This window comes from Peromyscus californicus, unplaced genomic scaffold (assembly GCF_007827085.1).
Source record: "Peromyscus californicus insignis strain IS unplaced genomic scaffold, ASM782708v3 Scaffold_24__1_contigs__length_46423439, whole genome shotgun sequence".
In the NCBI taxonomy this organism is placed as follows: Eukaryota; Metazoa; Chordata; class Mammalia; order Rodentia; family Cricetidae; genus Peromyscus; species Peromyscus californicus.
Genome location: NW_026294535.1, coordinates 33,878,405 through 33,900,902, shown reverse-complemented (window position 1 = coordinate 33,900,902; position 22,498 = coordinate 33,878,405). Strand labels below are relative to the sequence as shown.

Sequence of the window (22,498 nt, the reverse complement as noted above, 5' to 3'; positions counted from 1 at the left end):
CGACCATGAATGAAGCCGATGGATTCTTCATTGAGAGGTTACCCAGGGCAAAGAGCAGTTTGTCCTGGCAGGGCACCCAGTTTTGTCCCCCTCCAGGACTGGTGATGCGTTTGGAAAGTCATAAAAAGCAGATCGACTCCTTATAGGCTTCAGTGTGGATTTGAAATTCTCTGCAGACAGTGCATTTCCTTGTTGCTGGCCCTGGGGGTAAGCCGTTTCCTTTTCCTCACTCTTGGCACGCCATAAGTGACTGTCAGGCCTCTCCAGTGGGAACAGAGAGACAATGGCAGGTGTCTGGAGTCCTTTAGTGAGATGAAGGCACGTTAGAGGAAGTAAGAGAAGCAGGAAGTGAGGGGTGGGGGAAGGTTACTATTTCAGACTGGTAGTGATAACAGCCCTCTCTTGATACATGAATTTACATACACAGCATATTCATGTTTTTTTTTTTTTTAAATCTTTCATATTTATGGAGTTCCAGATCTGGAGCAGGTGCTGGGCTGAGCTATGCTCACTGTGGGGCCTTAGAGATGTACAGCTGATGTGTGTGGAGGCATAGGCAGGGGAGTCAGTGCGGAAAACCGGGAACTGGGTACTGACTTGTTTATAGTCTTACCAGGATAGTCACGTGAAGATCATGTTGTGATGCGTGTGGGTCCTGCATGGTTTCTCACGGAGTCATTAGCTTGGTGTGCAGTCAGTAAGTCTAGGACTCCATCAGACTTGCCATCTGAGAGCAATAGTGGCTGCTTTGGGGGCAGCACACGGACAGCACACGAACATATGATCTCAGCTACTGGAAGGTAAAGTCTCTCTGGTCTCCTCATGCTTTGTGTAGCCCCCAACCTCCAGAAGATTGCATCTGTCCATTAATCCTCCAAAAGACAAAGGCAGAGTGTGTGTCCAAAAGGAAAGAGATTATAAGGCAAATTGGTACATTTTTTTTTTTTTTTTTGCCAGCTGCTAAGAATCTCTTGATGTTTGTTTCCACAGTCACCTGCTCCAGAAGCCAGAGACCATATTAACCACTCAGAGAGAGACCCATGTGTCCATCACTCTCTGGTTTCTGGAAATCCCTTTGACATAAGAGACAAAATCAGAGCACAAAGGCCCCAAAGAGCCTACTGTGTGCAGCCGGGGTCCTTGACCCCGTGATCATGAGGAGGGAGAGACTTACAGCCCAGATTAACTCCAAACAAACATGTGCATCATCAACGCCTTTGTTCTTTGACCATTTGTCTAGTTTTGAACATAGTGCTCATGAATTCTTCGTGTAAATTCCCTGAAAAGAACCATAACATTTCTCTAAACAGGTGCAATGCACTGAGCCTGGGCTGACTTGCTATGGAGTAAGGTAAAGGCGTGGCCATGCTGAATTTGGAGGGCGGCAAACTGAGGAAGACACAGAAAACTTAAAATCAGTTGAAAACCACCAACTCACATTGCAGTCGCTGGATGCAGGGGCTCGTCCACTTCTCTCTCTCTCTCTCTCTCTCTCTCTCTCTCTCTCTCTCTCTCTCTCTCTCTCTCGACAGGGTTTCCCTGTATAGTTTTGGTGCCTGTCCTGGAGCTCATTCTGTAGCCCAGGCTGGCCTCGAACTCACAGAGATCCGCCTGCCCCTGCCTCCCGAGTGCTGGGATTAAAGGTGTGCGCCACCGCCGCCCGTCCCATCCACTTCTCTGAACAGTGAATAACTTTTGTTTTGACCGGCGTTTATTCTGCTCAGACACCAGCTGTAGTAGGTACTCCCTTGAGGACTGGTTCACATTTCAGTTCCCCACCACACCACGCAACAGCATAGTGACCAGCAGGAGATGTGGCCCAGTTATGCACTGACTCTGGGGTTTCTTCTCTCTTTCCCAAGAGTCCCCATTAAATTTTTAACATGTGTGTTTGTTCCACAGTCTCTTTTCTGGTTCTTCAGGCCCGAAAGACTGAATTTGTATTGGGGTTTTAGTTGCTCTGTGGTTCAACTTTGGTCAGTTAAGAGCTGTAAATAGACAGTCAGTGCCAGCCATTACCATCCTCTAAGTCTCTGGCTCTCCAGAATCCCGTGCTCTTGTCCACTTCCCAGCATCCCTAGGTAGTTATGCCCTCCCAGAGCTTTACGCTCCCACCAGCTGGAGGACCGGGTCAGACAGGAGTTTACCGCTCAGAGGTGGGAAAGCTGTTGGCGACTCTGCCGCAGTCCTGATCTGGTGGAAAGCTGTTGGTGACTGTCCTGCAGTTCTGATCTGGTGGCTGCTCTGGTTTTAATGTCACAGGCTTTCTGGCCGTATGCGCTGTTTCATTATTCTGTACGAGTCCTGCATGCAAGCCGTCATGTTCAAAGGTGGGCTTCACTGCATTGTGATCAGCTAGGGATGGCCATTGATTTCCAATTAAAATGACTAAAATAGGGGAGGGCATAGGAGAGAGATGGATCAGTGGCCATCTGAGGGCGCGAGTTCCTGTCCTAGCATGTACATCAGGTAGTTCACAGCTACCTGTAACTCTAGCTCCCAGGAATCTGACATCTTCTTCTGGCCTACACACACACACACACACACACACACACACACACACACACACACACACACACACGCATGCTCATGCATAGATATACACACACACTCATACATACATACAAACACATTCATACATACATACACACACACGCACACATACATGCACTCATATACACATACACATAAAATTTTTTTGCATCACAAATTATTATAAGATTGTGCCCCCTCCTTATCCACAAGCACATTCAGTGTTCCTTCAGTAATATTCCAGGTCCTTACTTGTTTTAAACCTGCTGAGATGTGTGAAAAGCAGGACCGGGAAAGGGTCTTATAGTTTAGCGTTCACATTTCCTTTCCTTTGGAGGGCTGGGGATAGAACCCAGTGCCCACCACATGCTAAGCGAGCTCTCCACACTGAGATGTGTCCGCAGCCTCAATATTTAGTTTGTAGTGAACCCTTTCATGTTCATCCCTGCCGTCTTGAGTGTGTCTGGTCACCCTGTACCACAGTCTCCCTGGCTCCATTTCCTCAGAGAACCTCCTCCTCCAACTGTGGAGTGGGGAGTGGGGACTGACCTCAGGGTCCAGTCGTTCCTTATTCCTCCAACCAATTCTATGTCCAGCTCCACACTTCTGGGTTTGAAGCTTCAGGTGACGATAGTGTCCCGAGCTGTGTTTTGAGCTTTGTTTGACGGGATTTTTCCTTGTTGTGCCCTGATGCCCCCTCTTCCATACCCAGACAGTCTCTGTTAATTCAGTCCCGCCATCCAATCTCATCCGCCACCGTGTTACTGAAATGCAGTCTGTGGTGGGCTAAGTCCAGGTACTCTAAACCTTTTGGTTTTTATGCCTGTGGATTCCTTTACCTTGATAAAGATAAATATTCACTCTTCCTTATTAATAGGGGGAGAATAAATTTTAAAAGAACCAATCTGAGGGTAAAAAGTTTTTTTTTAAAAAACTTCTATATTTAAAAATTACTTTTTAAAATTTGCTTACAAAGTAACGGCCATCAATCATGTCATTTTTCACATATACGTGTCATTGTATCCCAACCCCGCTGCTTCTCCATTCTCCCTCCCCGACACCCCCAAACAGTGAATGATGAAAACAAACTCTTCTCGTCTTTGCATTTTACCGGAATCTTTTTTTCTCTTTACATATTCCTTTTGTGGAACCCTTGAGTTCCTTCCAAGAGCTTGGGATGCCCCACACTTAATGGACGGAAGACCTCTGCTCGCTTCCGTGACAGCATTTTGCGCTCTTTTGAACACTAAATTTCGGAGCATTACAGTACAGGCTTGGTGGACGCTTCCCCAATTCTCCCAAAACTGTGAAGAGTGTGTGGTCGTGATTGACATTTTGTAGGGGGCGGGGCGGAGGCCTGGCGGGGTGAAGAGCTGGGACTCAAAAGTCCAGCCACTCACACTGGAGGAGTTGGAGGAGCTCAGCTTTCTTTCTTCTCCCCGTGATGCTGTACACAGAGGGCTGCCTCCCGTTGGAGACTAAAACAGGATGAAACAGAGCAAAAACAAAAAAGCAGTATTTCTAACCCCCAGGCAACGGCAGCTCCCTGACACCCCGCCCTATTCTGCATCGGACCCACGCTCTCCCCCACAGGTCAAAGGTGAGTCGTCCGTCCACATAGCACCTTTGCACGGTTGACTCCAGACCGGGTGGTGTGACTGAGAGGCACCTGTCGCTCCTGTCTTCCCCGCAGGCGCGTGCTGCGGGACCCCGAGGCCTGCAGCGGGCAGGATGCCCGCCACCTTCCTGCACTCCATCACCACCACCACCACCACCACACCGGGGGTGCCGCCTGAGCACCCACCGCAGAGCGTGTCCAGCCAAACCCACAGCAGCTTTCACAACGGCTACCTGGACTCCAGACCCCCCGCCACCCCCCGCCACCAAACCGGGCCTTCCCATCTGGGCATGAGTTGCCCTTACCGTCAGCAGCCTCTGTACCACGTTCCTGGGTAAAGGATAAGATACTTCATGATGAGCCCACCTCCTCAGCATCCACAGCTGGAGTGCCCAGGAGGGACCGCCGCAGCCTGTCCAGCAGGTGGCAGTGTGGAGACGCACACAGGACCACGATGAGGCCCTTGATGCTCTTGGCTTAGACAGTTTTCATTAGAAATCCCCTCCACTCAAGGTCCTCGTCCAACAAAAAGTCAAAATGTCAGGAATGCTAGAACAGCCCCAGGTGGCGAGACGAAGTACTGCTTTCTTACGCTGCCTCCCTCCCGCCGAGGGACTCAGGGCAGTTTGAGAATGAGTTAGTTCTCCCATAACGGTCAATCAAGTCTTCTTCTCTTTGCTCCTCTTTTCTGGCCTCTCTTCCTCCCTTCTCCGAAAAGCCAGGGCCACTGGTGACTGTGTCAAAGTCCCACGAGAAGGGAATTCTCAGATGTAACATGTCCTCACCTGAATGCTCAGTCTGGATCTTCTCCGCTTTGAAACTATGGCCAGTTTATCTTTCAGGCAGGCGGATCTTAGATCGGTTGAACATAGAAAGACACAATTTCAGAACAGTAGCGCCCCCCCCAAAAAAAACAAACCCCAAAAACCCTGAAAGAATTGGGATTAGACTAAGGAAACCAGAGAGCAAAGATCTGGGAAATTCAGTTTGTTTTCGTGCAACGAGCCAAGGTGCTAACCAACCTTTCGGTTTCTTTAGAGCCTCGTTGCCTCCGACAAAGAAGAGAAAGCATGCGCAGATCCGAGAGGACTCCGGGGATGGCCGCGTGTGGGCCCACCACTTCAGTCCAAGTGAGCAAGCGGGGCTGTGTGTCAAAGCCAAGACGTGAAAGCCTTGGCTGTGGTGTTGAGGCTTTTGACCTGCCTCTCTGCAGCCCGCACAGCCATGTCCCCTCCCATAGAGGAGCCATAGCGGGCTCCGGGATTGTCTTCCACCCTCTTGATGTAGCTTTTTGTGTAGGTCAGCCACACAAGCGCCCCCAGGGACAGTAGCTGTTGTCTCTCCCTCGTGTAGGTAAAAACTCTAGCGTTTGTATTTCAGGAGGAACGTGTCTCAGGATGCAGGCTCCAAGCCTGGGCGAGTGGTACATCCAGAGCTGCTGCTCCTTTCCTCCAGACCCTCTGTAACTTTATTAGAGTTGACTCGGGATCTTTGTAAAATGCAGGCCTAGCTCAGTGAGTCTGAGCTGGGATCTGAGCGGTGGGGGGCAAGTTGAGCGTTCCCATCGCTCCTATCAAATTGGATGCTTCCTCATAGAGCTTGAGAATTTGTAAAGTTATTGCAGAAGTATTTCATTAGCAACATCCGATGTCAGGCCGGGGAAGATGGCCCAGTGGTTAGAGCGTTTGGGCTTCACACTGCATGCTTGAGGACCTGAGTTCAGATCCCCAGAACGCACAGAAATGCCAGACGGCTATGGCAGCCAGCCTACATCTCCAGTGCTCCAAATGTGAAGACAGTTGATCCCCGCAGCAAGCTGGCCAGACAGGACATCCATATGGTCAAGCTCTGGGTTCCCCTGAGAGACCCTACCTCAGCGAGGGAGGTGGGGAGCAATGGGGGAAGACTCCCCAGACCAACCTCAGGCCTCCACATGTACACATACAACACATGTATCTGCACACCTGTGGATATGTATACACACTGCACACCACACACATAAACTTGAGAAAACAAACAAACAAATGTAGCTAGAGTTTTCCTGCCTGGCCCACAGTCAGGACAAATCTCTCTCACCTGCCAGTCCCACAGCTGCTCAAACCCGACCAAGTAAACACAGAGACTTATATTGGTTACAAACTGTATGGCCATGGCAGGCTTCTTGCTAACTTTTCTTACAGCTTAAATGAATCCATTTCTATAAATCTGTACCTTGCCACGTGGCTTGTGGCTCACCGGCATCTTCACATGCTGCTTGTCATCGTGGCGGCTGGCAGTGTCTCTCTGACTTAGCCTTCCACTTCCCAGCTTTATTCTCCTCCTTGTCCCGCCTATACTTCCTGCCTGGCCACTGGCCAATCAGTGATTTATTTATTGACCAGTCAGAGCAACACACTTGACATACAGACCATCCCACAGCAAACAAAACCACCCAATGCCGAAAGTGGTCAGCCTCCTAGTTATTTACCTTATATAACGAGTAGCACATCTGTTTTGAGCTTAAAGTGATGGAGTTGGGAATAGCTTGGTCTTTTGGAATCTGAAGGGGAACGGTTAGAATTTTTGGGAAAAGGGATAATACTCCAGGCCTATTCTGCTTGCCACTGTAAACATTCAAATGCATGCAGCGTGAACAGTGCCCCAAATTCAGTGTATAAATCCATATTCTGTCTCCAGGAGTCAGTTTTGTGAGAAGCCCAGGATCTCCTCTAGGCACCCCCCCCCCCCTATTCTTGTCCCCAAACTCTCATGATCCATGCTCCAAAAAGAGGTGCCTCTTGCTTCCTACTAGCTGGGGTTGCTGTCTTTGACTTAAATAACCCCGTGGTGGGAGAGGACCCTTCCAGAGACAGTTGGCTTCAGTTGCGGCGTGGGCACATGTGTCCGTGGCTTTGTTGTTTGCTTCTGTGGATAATGACATCACCTTCGCAGTCAAGTCCCACATGTGGTGGTCGTCATCCCTGAGAGTGCAAATGCTAGAATTGCACTGGACATTCTGTATGAGCTGAGCCTTGACCCTCTTCCTGCCTTGTTTCCTTTCTTACTGATCCGGGGGCACTAGCAGTGAGACCTTTCTCCCCAACCATTGATGCACAGAATGCTTGTTAAAGCCCTGCTTTTGGATGTAGAACCCTCTCTCTACCTTTCTGTGCAAGGTCACCCTAGTTTCTTCAGGGATCCTGGCATTTAGCCCACAGCTAGAACATATACACTGATCTGTCCACTGTTCTGCGGACGTCCCAGCTGCCTGGGTGATGCCTAGCAAGCCAGTCAGATCTTCCAAGAGTTTCTTCCTCAAAGGGCCAGGTTGCTGCTCAATTAGTGTTGGCCATTCCAGAGTTAAAGCTTCATCCTGTGATGGTTTTCTGCCACTGTCTTAGAATGGACATTGATTTTTTTTTCACCTTCTTCAAAGGAAGCTCTGAAGAGCAGCTGAAATGTCCCAGCAGGTAGGAACTCCTGGATCCCTTAAGTCCCCTTTAAAGGTCACTGAAAAGCTGGCTAGAGGTAATTGGTTCCAGATGACTGTTTGAGAATGAAAAACAAGCAATTTCCAGGACACAAAAGAAAGAAAAGAAAAGAAAAGAAAAAGAAACACAAATGACTTAGCTATGCCGTTTTGGTATACATCTTGTGCTGTTTGATTTGGGGTTGCAGAGACCATAGACCCTTATACCACTTGGCAGGAAGGAGAAGCCTACACTGGTGGGTAAAAGATGCCAACACAAGCCATGCGTGGTGGCTCACGCCTTTAATCCCAGCACTCAAGAAGCAGAGCCAGGTGAACCTCCATGAGTTTGAGGCCAGCCTGGTCTACAGAGTGAGATCCAGGACAGGCACCAAAGCTACACAGAGAAACCTTGTCTCGAAAAACAAACCAAAACAAAACAAAAAGATGCCAACACCGATATTACTATATTATGTTCTCTCTCTCCTCTCCCCTCCTCCCTTCCCCCCCTCCCTCTTTCCCTGCTCCACTTCCTTCTTTCTGATACTGGTGCTGGGGATGGGACCTGCACCTTGTTCATGTAAGCACTCTACCACTGGGCAACACCCCATTCCTGCTACCCCATCTCTACAAATTTCTCTGTGCTGTCAGAGTGCAAGACAGTGGTGGTTATCAGAAGGGATATGTGTGAATCTCCGAGAAGGCTAATCCAGTTGCTTGAGCTGATGGTGGTTATACAGTAGACATACATATAAAGAAGTTTAAAAAGTGTGCTAATGTCAACTAAACTTCAAAGACCTCTATCGAAAAAGGGGCTTCTCACCTCGGAGGTGACTTTAGGAGTTGGTGAAAAGCCAGCTCTGGGGCAGTCCTCAGGGTGCAAAATGTGCCAAGGGCTGGTTATTAGAAGTAATAAGACTGCTGGTGGTGGCGCACGCCTTTAATCCCAGCACTCGGGAGGCAGAGCCAGGCGGATCTCTGTGAGTTCGAGGCCAGCCTGGGCTACCAAGTGAGTTCCAGGAAAGGCGCAAAGCTACACAGAGAAACCCTGTCTCGAAAAACAAAAACAAAAACAAACAAACAAAAAAAATGGATCCCAGCATCGACCTTGGGAAGCTAGGACTAACCCACCCCAGCATGGCCACTGGGACTCCTTTACATTTTGATGGGGAAAGGCAGGAAATGCCTTTATCTTTAATGATAACTCCCATGTTGTTGGCACTGAACTCCCTCTGGCATTCTCTTTCAGTGAAGGCTGGAAGGAGCAGAGTTGGTCTTTGGGTCCACCTGGGTCCACTGACCTTGTTCCCACATGTGAGTGAGTAGAAGCTAATTAGTTGCCTCCAGTCAAGACACCAGATAGAGTCACTTTAGGATCGGGAGTATTTCCCAAGCTTCATAGGAATAACAGACATTAACAATACCACAGGCAGTTCTGTTTAAATGCTCACAGTGGCAGACACTGAGCAGACAGGGCCTCACTGAGTCACTTCAGTAACACAGGAGGAAGCATGCGGTGGTTCCACTGAAGCTCGGAGAGCGTCACCTTTTTCCTGGATGTTTCTCCTTTTGGAGTGAAAGTGTGATACACAGCCCAGGACAGGCTTGGATGGAAGGAGAAGCGTGGGCAGCCTCTGTTTCGAGCCTGAAGGCAGTTGGGAGAGTGAGGACGTGAGGAGTTCCAGCATTGTATCCTCAGATGAGAAGTCTAACAACACCCCAAATCATACGCTTTCTTAGGAGACATTTGGTACCACTCTCCCAAGAAAGTACATTTTCTGTGACATTTGGGGTGCAAAGCAACTTGAAGCCACTCTGTTTTATGGGAGGATAAGGAAATGAGAATTAGATGAGTTAAAGGAAAACACAGACCCTTTCTCTTACATTCCCCAAGCTATGGGCTGGTGGCACATTCTGTAGATGCTAATGTTCCGCCCCCATGTCACTGCTGACAGCCCCACCTGATCTTACCAAGGCCCGCTATCTCATTCCTGATGTCAGGCAGGGTGTCCCACAACCTGCGGATCCCCTTCCTCTCACCAACCAGTCCTCTGTCCTTATTTATTTATTTATCTTGATGACCCAATGATTTTTCACTAGTGTCTCTTATAAAATACAGACATCTTACCAATAGTCACAACACTGAAGAAAATGTCTCACCCTCTCCTACCAACCACTAATTGCATACGAGTTTTGTGAGCTATGTCCCACTCCATGACAGGAGATTGATGGCCCCAGTCTTGTTCAGATAATCACAGTGGCTCAAGATGAGCTCAAGAGAGCAATGGCCATGTCATACCCAGAACGCAGGGTTCTACAATATTCCACCCCATCCTCTGGCCTGATGTTCTTTCTTTCCTCTCTTCTGTAGCGTCCTCTGAGCCTTGGAGGAGGTGATATGGAAATCTCATTTATAGCCGAGCAGGCAGCAGTTATTTATTCTTGTCACTGTGACTATGTATGCATCTCTGTGGTCACCACTGACCACTGCAGAAAGAAGCTCCCCTGGCCGCCGCTGACAGCCGCTGCCGCCAGTGAACATAGCCATGATTATTTAGAAGACAATTGGATGGGCAGATCATGCCCATTTAGCAAAGTAACTGTGGTAGACTCCCTCTTAGGGCCTGTGGCCTCCCTAGCTGTGGACTTTTGACCAGGTTTACAGTGTCAGAAGCGAATTCCCTCCTGTGGAATAGGCCTCAAACCTAAGCAGAAAGTGATTGTTTACTCCCAGCACAGACTTGACACTGTTGTACAAGGGGTGCGTCTTGCCCAGCTGGTTGGTGGTGTTGCTTTCAGGGTCCACATTGAACACGACTATTGATGGTCAATCCTTCCCCAGGAGTTAGCATAACATCTTCTGGTGCTGTGTGGGCTAGCCAGCAGAGAGGAAATTTCCAGTCTGGATCGGATTAATTCCTTTATGTCCTGGGACTAGAGAATGTGGTACCTTTAGCAGCAGGTCTTACCAACCACTTTTGGTGGGTAACCAGTAGCAGTTACAATTGCATGTATTGATTTGGCAATCTTGGGGGCCTCCTTGGCCAACAGCCCAGGGGAAAGTAACCCACCCCTAGCACTGGGGTTTGCATTTAATAATGCATGGCTTCTTGGGTCAACTGTATCTGTCCATATAATTTAACCTCTGTTCAAGATATATATATATATATATATATATATATATATATATATATATATATACACACATATATATGTATATATAAGTATATATATACTTATATATATAATACGTGTATATAATATTATATGTATAATTATTATACACGTGTATAAAATATATACATAAATATAAATTATTATATATGTAATTTTTAATTGTGTATAGGTGTGTGTATGTGACCATGAGTGCAGGTGCCCACAGGGGCCAGAAGAGGGCGTCAGATGCCCTGGAACTGGAGTTACAGATGGAGTTACAGATGCCCTGGAACTGGAGTTACAGATGTGCTGCCTGACATGAGTGCTGGGAACCAAACTTAGGTTCTCTGGAGAAGTATGCGCTCTTAACCACCGAGCCATCTCTCCAGTCCCCTTTGAAAATAAGCTTCTTTATAGCCTTTTACACATCCCTAGTTTTGATTGGCTCTCGGCCTCTCACTCACCTTTCGGCCCCACCCCCTTACACCATTTCACCCCAGCGTCATCTCACATGAGTTCTGCTACCATCCCTCAAGCTTCATTTCCTCTCTTCCGTAGGATCTTTTCCAGCTTCACTGCCTCTGCACCCTCCGCGGCGCACACAAATACACATGTATAAAAATTAGAAAATAGGATCTTCATATGAAAGCAAACTTGTGACATTCATCTTTCTAAATCTGGGTTAACTCTCTTTATATAGTATATTCTAGTCCCATCCATCTTCCTTTCAATTTTTTATTTTTATTTACTACTGAATAGAATTCTATTCTATATATGGGCCGCATTTTCATTATCCATATACTAGTTGATGAACACCAAGGCTGATTTCACCTCCTTGCTATTGTGATACAGAGGAGAAATAAGCATGCATGTGCAAGTCTCTCTGTGGTAGGATATAGAGCTCTTTGGGGACATGCCTAGGGATGGTTCAGTTGACCATACTGTATTCTCATTTTAGTTTTTCATGACTCCGGGGCTGACTTACATGCTAGCTGTACCAGTGTATTCTCTCATAAACAGAGAATAAATGTTTCCCTTCTCTACAAACCTCCCAGGATTTGTTGTCATCTGTTCTCTTGAGAAGAGTCTCAGAGTAGGTTTAACTCTGTTTTCCTGATAGCTAAGGATGCTGGCACTTTTAAAAACATCTTTTGGGGGAGACGGCTTAGCAGTTAAGAGCACATGTTGCTCTTATAGAGGAGCTGGCCTCACATGGTGACTCCCAACCATCTGTAACTCCAGTTCCAGGGAGTCTGATGCCCTCTTCTGCTCTCCATGTGCACAAGGAACACACACACACACACACACACACACACACACACACACACACACACACTCAGGCATAACACTCATCCACATAAAATAAAATAAATAAATGTTAAAAAACATATTTATTGGTTATTTGTATTTCTTCTTTTGTAAATTCTCGGTTCAGTTTCTTAGCCCAATTTTTAAATTAAGTGGTTAGTTTTCTCACTTGGTTTCTTGAGTTCTATGTATGTTCTGGGTATTAATTCTTTGTCAGATGTGTATCTAGCAAAGATTTTCTTCCATTCTGTGAGCTATCTCTCCACTCAGATTGTTCCCTTTGCTTTTCAGAAGCCTTTTAACCCCATGAGGTCCCATCTAACTAGATGCTGGCCTCCTTCTGAGCTACTAGAGTCCTGTTGAGAAAGTCCTTATCTGTGACTGCATTTTCCCTCTAGTGATTTTAGAGTATAAGATCCTTGACCCATTTGGGGTGAGAAATAAGGATCTAGTTTGTTCTTCTACATGCAGATATCTAGTTTTTCTAGCACCAGTTTGAAGAATCTACATTTTTCTCCATTGTGCATCTTTGAAATCACTGAGAGCCACAGACTCTTGGTGCTACAAAGATCTGTACCGAATTAGGATGTTGACTGAAATTAGTAAAGCTGGAAACCAAAATCATTAAATTTCCTTAGAACACACACACACACACACACACACACACACACACACACACACACACACACACACTCTTCTAACTCAACCACCAAAACCCAAACCAAACATAAAACCAACCAGATCTGTTGGCTCCTTTGACACAAGAGTTTAGGACCCAGAATTCAAGTCATATCAAGACTGAATGCCAACATTGCTTTCCCCATTGACTCAGTGCTGGCTTCATCCCCAGATGGGCTTTCTCTTCTCCCCGAATGGTACCAGCTGCTCTTGAGAATGTATCTCAGAGGCTCAAACCTTATGGGAAAGAGAAAGCATCTTGGTCATTTCATGAGATCTACTGTGCTTGCATTGCATGAGGTCACATGGCCACCCTGGATGCAAGCAGTTAATGCTGTATCTTGATTGAACCCTGGGTAACTACCCTCTTGGGGCTGGGCATAGACTTCACTAGGACCAGACACACAGGAAGTGACAAGCTATATAGGAAGTAGGATCCCACAGGTGTCCAATGACCCTTCTTAGTGCTCACTGACCCAAAAGGGCTTTTCTGGGTCCGCGGCACACCTCTTGCCTCCTAGCACTCAGTAGCTCCTACTTTACACACAACCCTATCCCCAGCTCCATGCAGCTACCCATGAGTCTTAGAGGAACAGCCTGGTAGGGATAATTTAACTCACCTGTTCGTTTGTTTTTGCAGTGACAAGTAGGACTCACGGCATTGACGTGCAGGACCATGACCGAGAGGGACACAATGGGATGCCTGTGGACCAATGCTCCCCTGCTCTGAAGTGGCAGCCGTACCAAAGTGTTCCTTGGCACAGCTTATTAAACAGTCATTATGAGAAACTGTAAGTGGTCTTAGCAATGCCTTGGGATGGACTGGAGATTCGGTGTCAGGTGTGGGAGCCGTGCTAAATCTTAGGACTTAATCCATGTATTGGGTGGATCACTGAGAAAGTTCTGTCCTACCCCTTATATTTTACATCTTAAATAAAAAAATCATTGGGATGAAGGCTCCTGGCTTTCAAGAACCGAGGCTTGTAATTCCAACTCATTATAATTTACCCACTAAATGTCAGCAGAAGAGGAACTCTTCTTAGGATAAGAAGCCCAGTTAAAAGGAAAAGCTGGGGGGCTGGGCAGATGGCTGAGCAGGAAAGGGTGCTTGCTGTCAAATTTGTTGACCGGAGTTCAATCCCCGGAACCCACACGGTAGAAAGAGAAAACTGAGTCCTACGAGTTGTCTTCTGACCTCCACAGTGCATCCAAGATAAACGTTAAAAAAGAAAATATAAAGCAAAAAGGAAACACTGGAAAAAACTAGCACCCAGCTTTGCAGTAAATGTATAAATACCGTAGAATACTTGGGGCGCACTAAATTGGTTGCCAAGTGACTACTCCTAAGATCTGTGCTGGGAATCAGTGTTGTCGTGCTCAAAGGCAACATGCTCTGACTGAAGCTCGACTTTTCAAGTAATAAATATAACAGGAGATGAGAAATACTAGGCAACATACTCAAGGGTCTTTCTGGTGTTTTCCAAACTCAAATACATCAAAGCTTATCTCTGGAACCCTTATCCAGGGTAGGCTACAGGAATAAATGTTTTTCTAGAAGTCAAGCCCAAGGGTTCAAAAAGATTTGGGGGGTTGTGTTTACTAGGTAGCAGAAGGAAGCTGATGTCATTGAAATGTCACAGCTGTGCCTGGCTTCTGTGTGCGATTAGAAAACACAGGGAGGCTGCTGGGCCTTGCTTCTGAGTCAGCCTCCCTTGATTACCTTTTGGAGAGAATGTTCTGTCTGAAGTACGGAACTGTCACAGGCAGGTGTGTGCTTTAGTAAAGCCTTCCTGTCTCCATGCATCTGAGTCAGCCTTTAAAAGGTAAGTGTTCTCTCTCTCACAGAAGACTTTAAAACTGTGTTTCCATGTGGCTTTGTGGGGAGAAGCACCTGAGAGCAGTCCTGAGTTCCATCCCTGCTCCCACAAGATGGCAGGAGAGAACCAAATCCTGAAAGTTGTTCTCTGGCCTTCACATGTGCTGGCACTTAGAGCCTGCACTCACAGACAGACCACACACACACACAGAGTCATTCACACACACAATCATATACATACACACTCATGCACACACTCACACACAGATACAAACACATACAGACTCACACAGTCACACACACAGACACACACAAGACACAGAGTCATATACACACACATTCATACACACACTTACACACAAGACACTCAGACACAGACACTCACACATACCCACACACACTCACACACATTCACACTCACTCACAGACACATAGACATACACTCACACACAAGACACTCACACACACTCACTCACATACACACAAGATACATACACACTCACATAGACACAGACACTCACACATAGACACTCACTCGCAAGACATACACACATACACACACAAGACACATATACACTCACACACACACACACAGTCACACACACATACAGACATATACAGCTCCACACACAGACACAGACACTCACACACAAGACACTTATACACACTCACACATACACACACAGTCACACAGTCACACACACACACACATACACACACACACACACACACACACACACACACACACACACACACACGTCTATTTCAACAGCCTGACTGTGCTCCACTGATCTGGAAAAAAAAGGAGACCCTAGATGGAATCAACTCAAAGGTACAGAGGCAGATTTATTTTGAGTACTTAGGCATCATTCACTTTTTCTAAAGAAACACACACACACACACACACACACACACATACACACACATACACAAAAGGCAGCATTCACTGAGATTATTATTCAAGCTCTCTTGATTTGACTATTCAAGTCACTGAGACAGAAAATCATTTACTTGTTTATAGGTAAATATGTTTAATTTGTTATGAAAATCTTGTTTCCCTAGATTACCTCAAAACAATGAGGTTGGGGATTAACATTTATTAACCTGCCTTTCCCTGGGTGTTTCAAGCATGAACTACCAAAGAGAGTTGGCAAAACGAGTTCAGTTGGCTTCCTGGGTCATTTCTGATGTCAAAAGAAGAATTTCCTTCTGCAGTGAGGAGACGGATTTTTAGTCAGAAACTGTCACAGTTCAGCATAACCCTGTTTAGTTCTCAATGGCCCTTCCATGTCTGCTTCCAGCTGCTCGTCTCTTCAGTGGGTTCTTGTGTGAGATGTAAGCCCGCCTCTTTCAGGGTTATTGACAGTGAGGTATGAAACACCGCAAAAGTCTTCCTTTCTCACCCAGACAGTTATTATTACCCATAAGTCAGCATAACTTCACCATCTAGTCTTTAGACTTGGCTTTCTCCAACATTTCCCACTCACAGCCCTTTCTCCTGAACAATTTTTATACAACCCTGGGAAGGTATGTAAGATAGGTACACAAAATATTTGAAAAACAGTTCTTTGGTAGAAACATAATTTCACCATTTAAAAAAGAAAAACAAATTTGCGTACTAACAAGATGGGTGTGTGTTAATTTTTATATAAATAATTAAATCTTGGCTCATATTTGATACTGTAAGATATGGAATACCTTCAATGTTTTTCAGAGTTTATAGATGTTTTGATTTTATTATTAATGCTGAGAACACTGATTCACAGAAGTATATAGTATAACATTATGAAAGGTGTATTTAAGACCATTTCAGAAACTTGGCAATTCTATCCAAACTCTAAGCCAAAATTCATTTAATTATTTTTTTTTAAATGAAACTCAAGTTGGCAACTCAAACAGCAATTTTTAAAATCAAATATTCAAACACAGTCCAGTGCAAAGATATACTAATTGGATCCTTACCTGCTGAGTAATTATGATAAGAAAATATTAAAAAGTTTCTTTTCTGTAATCAAGCTTTTTCCTTTCTGTAAGAACAAAGATATTTGTACGGACAGTAGAAACACTACACCCTATAACATACAGTTGTTTGGAATGTGAGCCGTGTTTCAGGCAGCCATCACCGGCCTTGTGTGGTGCGTTGGTGTGCGTACTACAACGTGCCCGTGTGTGTTCAGAACTGAGGGTGCAGTGACGTCATACAACATGACATGACATGAGCAAACGCACCCAGAAACATGTATTCACTGCACATTTGATTTTTTTTTTTTTTTGGTTTTTCGAGACAGGGTTTCTCTGTGTAGCTTTGCGCCTCTCCTGGAACTCACTTGGTAGCCCAGGCTGGCCTCGAACTCACAGAGATCCGCCTGGCTCTGCCTCCCGAGTGCTGGGATTAAAGGCGTGTGCCACCACCGCCCGGCGCACATTTGATTTTAATTAACTGTTGGCCACAAACCTGTTACTGTTACTAATTTCTTTGGCACTGAAATTTTGCCCATTCAGTTTTGTGGGCCCTGTGTGGGGTTATGACCCACAGTTTAAGAAGCGCATTAGCGGATTAACTGCGGAAACCAGAATCAATCTCAAGATCCTAGACAGAAGAAGACACCTAGTCTTCCTCAAATTCTTTGTCAATGGTCTTTCCTTTGCTGCTGGTGAGCACTGAGATTGCCGGACCTTCACTTGGTTACTTGAAGGCAATCAATGATGCAGGGACACCATCCATTGGCAGGTACTCAACTCGGAAAGGACGTGGACATCCCTGTCCCAAGAGACCCACTAACAGTTTCTGGTTTTGGAGTTACAACAAAATTTTCAAAGCTCTATGCTTTTGTGATTAACAGCCACCCTCGCTGGGACCTCAGGAAGCAGGTAGTCCCACAAGAGACCAGTGGGTACCCCTGTCCTCACTCTCACTCCTGGCTCTGAGGAGGAACTGTTTTCCTGAGCAAGAAGTCCCGTTTTAGGAGCCTTGATGAATTAAAAACCATGCTCCACATCAGCAGCATGTACAGGAAAAGCTTACCAAGGAAGTTCACAGCTTTTACATGTTTGTGTCTAGTTAAGGATGTTAGCATCCAATGCATTCATTTTATTAATATTTTTTAAAAGGTTGACTTTGTTAATTATATGTCTGCATGGGGCTATGTACACATGAGTGCAGGTGCCTATGGAGGACAGGGGGGTTGAATTCTCATGGAGCTGGAGGTCCAGGTGGGTGTGAGCTGCCCAGAGTGGGTGCTGGGAACCGAACTCAGATCTGCTGGAAGAGCAGTGCACACACCTGGCTGCTGAGCCATCTCTTTGGCCCCCTTTTATTAACACTTAAAATATTTTTATTAATCCTATTATACACAGAACATTACTACTGGAAATATTAAATACAGCCAAAATTCTGACTAGCCACTCTGCTGCTGTCCCTCTCTTTTCTGCAGAGGAAATCCTTGAGGTGTTTTTCAGTGCTGTTACCAGATTGGAAGGACCCAAGGGACGGAGAATATTCCAGGGGAGAAAGTGTTTCCAGTCAGTACAATGACTGACTCGGGGTAACTTGGTTTAGAGTTGTCCCTAGCCCTTTAGGAGTTTCTTTTAAAGGGAGGATATTAGTTGTACCCTAGATAAATAACTGTGAGTGATGTGGTGACTGCTGAGCCTCTAGCCTCCCCCTTTCTCCGGTGTGGTGTGGAGTCAGATTAAAAGTTCAGAAAGCACCAAGGAGAATTCCGGGGAAACAATGGTTCCATTTGGCAAAATCTGTACTGCTTCCTTATAAGATTTTAAAAAGGCCAGTGTGCTTCAAAAATGTTATTTTCATTTCTGCAGTAGAAATGCAGGAAGTGGATTGATTAAATGTAGCAAAGGGGACTTTGCCCAGTGAGCTCTGCACAATGGGCTGCTTATACTCCTGATACCATCAATGAAAAAAAGCAAACACCGTGCAATTGGTTTCATGATCCCTCTCTTTTCAGGCCTGATGTGGGCTATCAAGTGGTGACGGACAAAGGATTCACCTTCTCGCCAGTAGATGAAGCTTTTGTTTGTCAAAAGAAGAACCATTTCCAGATAACTATCCATATCCAAGTCTGGGGAAGTCCGAAGTTTGTTAAAACCCAAACGGGCCTTCAGCCAATAGAAATGTTTTACTTGAAAGCTTTTGGAATTAAGGTAGGTCTTTTATTAATTCAATTTACTTTGACCAGTATTTCTTAAGTGTTCTAGTTACCTATTACCTCATAATCCTAACCTCAGACCTCAGTGATGTAAAAATAACAGCTGTAACTTATTCAGACCCCAAAGCTGCCACCTGGTCAGGTGTGGCTGTCACAGCTCACCCCTCTCCTGCTGTCAGCCAGAGAAGGCCCCTGTGCGGTTTCTGATGTGCCAGTCACATTCAGGCTTCCTGTCGCCTGATGCTGGGCGGCATCAGCTCTTCTCTGCATGGATGTCTCAGGGAGGCGGCTTGTGCTTCCTCCAGCCTGGTGAATAAAGGTCCAAGATAAAGGAAGTAGAATCTGCCACTTCCTCAGATGTGAGCCCCAACCTGGGCACCACATCGCCTCCAACTGTGGCTTTTAGTTTCCAGTGTGTACATTGTAGCCTCATCTTAGTGCGTTTGCTCTCAACCATGTCCGTGTTGATGCTGGTGCGTGACCACAGGGAGTGGATTCAGTCTTAACCCAGTTCTCAGAGCGTTCTCCAACTTCAAAAGCTAAAGAATCATTATTTAGTCAGCGCCCCCTTTCTGTAGTTTAACACAGGGAAACAGAGGCCCAGTGGTGTTACATAATTCATCTAGGATAGTAACGGCAGAGTCGCTTTATCCACACTACATGATCCCTATCGCAAATATTAGTGACTTAAAGGTAATAGCAGTCATTTATTTGGGTTGCACATCTGCAACTTGGTCAGTCTGAGTCTGATGCCTCGCTTTGGCAGTCACCAACAGCTCAACTGTGCTTCTTCTAATATGCACGCAGTGTGGTTTGAGAGTGGCCAAAATATCTCCTGTCCAGCCCCTGAGGAGAAGTGGTGTCCAGTACACATAGACTTCATCCTAATGGTGGACCTCAGCTTAGGTGTGGTGTCTTCTGAAATGTAGCTGGATGTTGTATCCACCAACCCCCTTTGTTTCCAGCTGAACTCTTAAAAGGAACCAGCAGCAAAAATCAAATACAGACAATGAGCAAACAAGCAACAACCATCAAACATGTTTTTATGAGTATGGAAATAATGTGTCCACCGCAAAAATGCTGGTCCATAATAGGAATGTGTGAAGAGATGGAAGGTTCCCTGTCGAGGTCCAGCAGTCAGTAGACTAATTTCACTCTTGTTATAATGAATGGTATCCTGCTGACCTTCCGTTATGAAGGTCTGTGGTAGTGCAGACTTCTTGGGATCCTGTTAACAAAGCCGACACAGTTTTGTGTTCTAAGGACGCATAATATGAAGGGTTTTATTATTGGAAATTTCATTTCTGTCTTGTAGAGTTCTTAGCAAAACTTCACTGAACATGTATGTGCCTCCATGGGTGCCGGGGGATACATTCCAAGAGGGGATCGATGTCAGTTGCCTCTTTGCTGCCTAGAAAGACTGCCCCAGTATGAATGCCCACATGCAGTGAATGGGAGCACTGTGCGGGCAGTGTTCACAGAATAGGGTGTGTAGCGGCTGTAGAAGAAACACCATCTCATGTATTACTTAGAAACCACGCCACTGCTCCTTCATATTAGAACTTAGGCTCTGCCAGAACTGACGTGTGTGTGTGTGTGTGTGTGTGTGTGTGCGCACTCACGCGTATGTGTATGTTAATAGGGAGCAATCAATGGTCTCATACATGCTAGGCAAGGACTAACTGAACTCTATTCCCAGACTTCTTTTTCATTTTCTCTTCTGAGATGGGATTCCACTTAGTTGCCCACGCTGTTCTTAAATTCATTTGTCACCCAGACAAGTATGAACCTGATTACTGGCCTCGGCTTCTCAAGCACCTGCCATTACAGGCTTGTACCACCAGGCCTAGTGATTTTTATTCACTTTTACATTATACCTACCAATATGTATTAATCATACATATTATTGGAATTCACTGTATTTCTGTGTGTACATCCAAGTGCATTCATCTGGTCCATTTTCAATTTTATTCACTTTTTTTTCTTCTAGAAAGAAAAGGGCAGTAATAAGAGAATTGACTGCTTTGTCCACTTATCTATAATGCTTAGAGTGGTGCCTGGTGCATAGTAGGTGCTCACTAAATCATGAATGAATGGATGGATGGATGAATGAATGGCTGAATGAACGAATGGATGGATGGATGGATGGATGAATGAATGAATGAATGAATAGATGGATGGATGGATGAATGGATGGATGAATGGATGAATGAATGGATGAATGGATGGATGGATGAATGAATGAATGAATAGATGAATGGGTGGAGGTTGGATGAATGAATGGATGGATGAATGAATGGATGGATGGATGGATGGATGATGGATGTATCCTTTGAGCTGCCTTGCTCTTGTTTAGTTTATTTTTATTTTTATTCATTTTTGCTTCTGATAATTTGGTCTTTTAATAGCTCACTCTATATTCCATCATTTAATTATGCAGGCATCTCTCTCTTACCATCAGTGACATGCTGCTGGTGGACAGTGCCCACTATCTGGTCTAACGTGTCTTTTTTAGAATTCAGACCCCCCCCCCCCCCCGCCCCCGGGAGTCTAGCCTGGTACCCTGGCAAAGGTTCTAAGTACCTGAACATTTTCTATGAATGCACATTAATTTTAGAAAGTTGACTGATTAAGTAACTGATTTACTTTTTGTCTTCCCATACAGGTAGAAGCCACTAATCAAGTGATTGCTATTGAACAGTCCCAAGCAGATAGGAGCAAAAAGACTTTCGATCCTGTTAAGTAAGAATTTCTTTTCTGAGTGTCTTGGTGAAGGTTTGGGGAAGGTGACTAGTATTATTTGTTTTTCCTGTTTACAACAGAACCCATAATAGATTTAAGTTAGTAATAGGATGCTAGTATTATAAACACATGTTTATCAATAAAAATAAAGCTTTGAGATCATTGCAAAAAAATCTTTATGAAAAGGTCCATGCAAAAACTCACCATTCTTCTTAGAAGCTTTGATAACTGATGAACTTGCTAACAATTTGATTCCTTGAGATAGATACTTTAATTTTAATTTGGATTAGCACAATTTTGGTTGAATTTTCAATATTTCCGACATGCGTGCATACAGTTCATTTCCCCATGTATTTCACGGTGACCTGGACAGTTGCTGGTGTGAGAGCTTGCACCCATGGTAGCATCCACAGCAGTAATGAAGTAACAAGTTAGAGCCCTCTCTCTAGCATGGCGTGAGGCGGCATCCGTTCCCCGGCTTATTTGGCCCGGATGCAGTGGAGGTGGCTGAGACTGTAGTCAAGCTCATTCGAGGCAGGATGCTTCTAGAGCCTGGACAGAGCCACTCATACAAAATGCCGTGGAGCCCAGGCTCATGATCTGGCACATGGGGCGGGAGGGGGGATGCAGGAGGGGGTGGTGCTCCCTTGCTTGGGCAGGCTGCAGTGGCTTTTCTTAGAAGGATGCTGCCTCCTGTTGCTTAGCTGTGGGAGGTCACCTACTTGAAGGAGAAGCCAGAGTTCTGGAAGAACCCAAAGAGGTCACTTGTGAGGAGTGGGGTGCTGTAGCAACAGTGTAGCAACACACGTGAGAGCATCTTGCCTCCCGCTGTGGAGGCAACAGGAACCCGTTGGTACAGGTTGAGTTCCTGGTCCTTGGGTCCAGAACCTGAAGCATAGCTTCTGTTAGCAAGGAGTCGTTCTGTGACCTTCCATGGTGGACACTCCTCCCCGTGCTCTGGATCCCTACCTAAGTGACAACCCCTAGAGCATGCTGCCTCTGCAGTGTGGTGAGAACACGGGACCAAACAC

At 45.7% G+C, this 22,498-nt stretch overlaps 1 protein-coding gene across 1 annotated transcript in view; it reads left to right on the top strand.

Moving 5' to 3' along the window:
- The window catches only part of Myrfl (myelin regulatory factor like), a 109,664-nt gene that overhangs the window by 32,217 nt on the left and 54,949 nt on the right, over positions 1-22,498 (top strand). The window contains exons 3-8 of the mRNA XM_052752885.1: positions 4,065-4,132; positions 4,226-4,484; positions 5,189-5,280; positions 13,381-13,531; positions 18,525-18,724; positions 21,395-21,467. Of these exons, the coding sequence (XP_052608845.1) occupies positions 4,065-4,132; positions 4,226-4,484; positions 5,189-5,280; positions 13,381-13,531; positions 18,525-18,724; positions 21,395-21,467 (843 nt within the window). The remainder of the gene's footprint in view (positions 1-4,064; positions 4,133-4,225; positions 4,485-5,188; positions 5,281-13,380; positions 13,532-18,524; positions 18,725-21,394; positions 21,468-22,498) is intronic.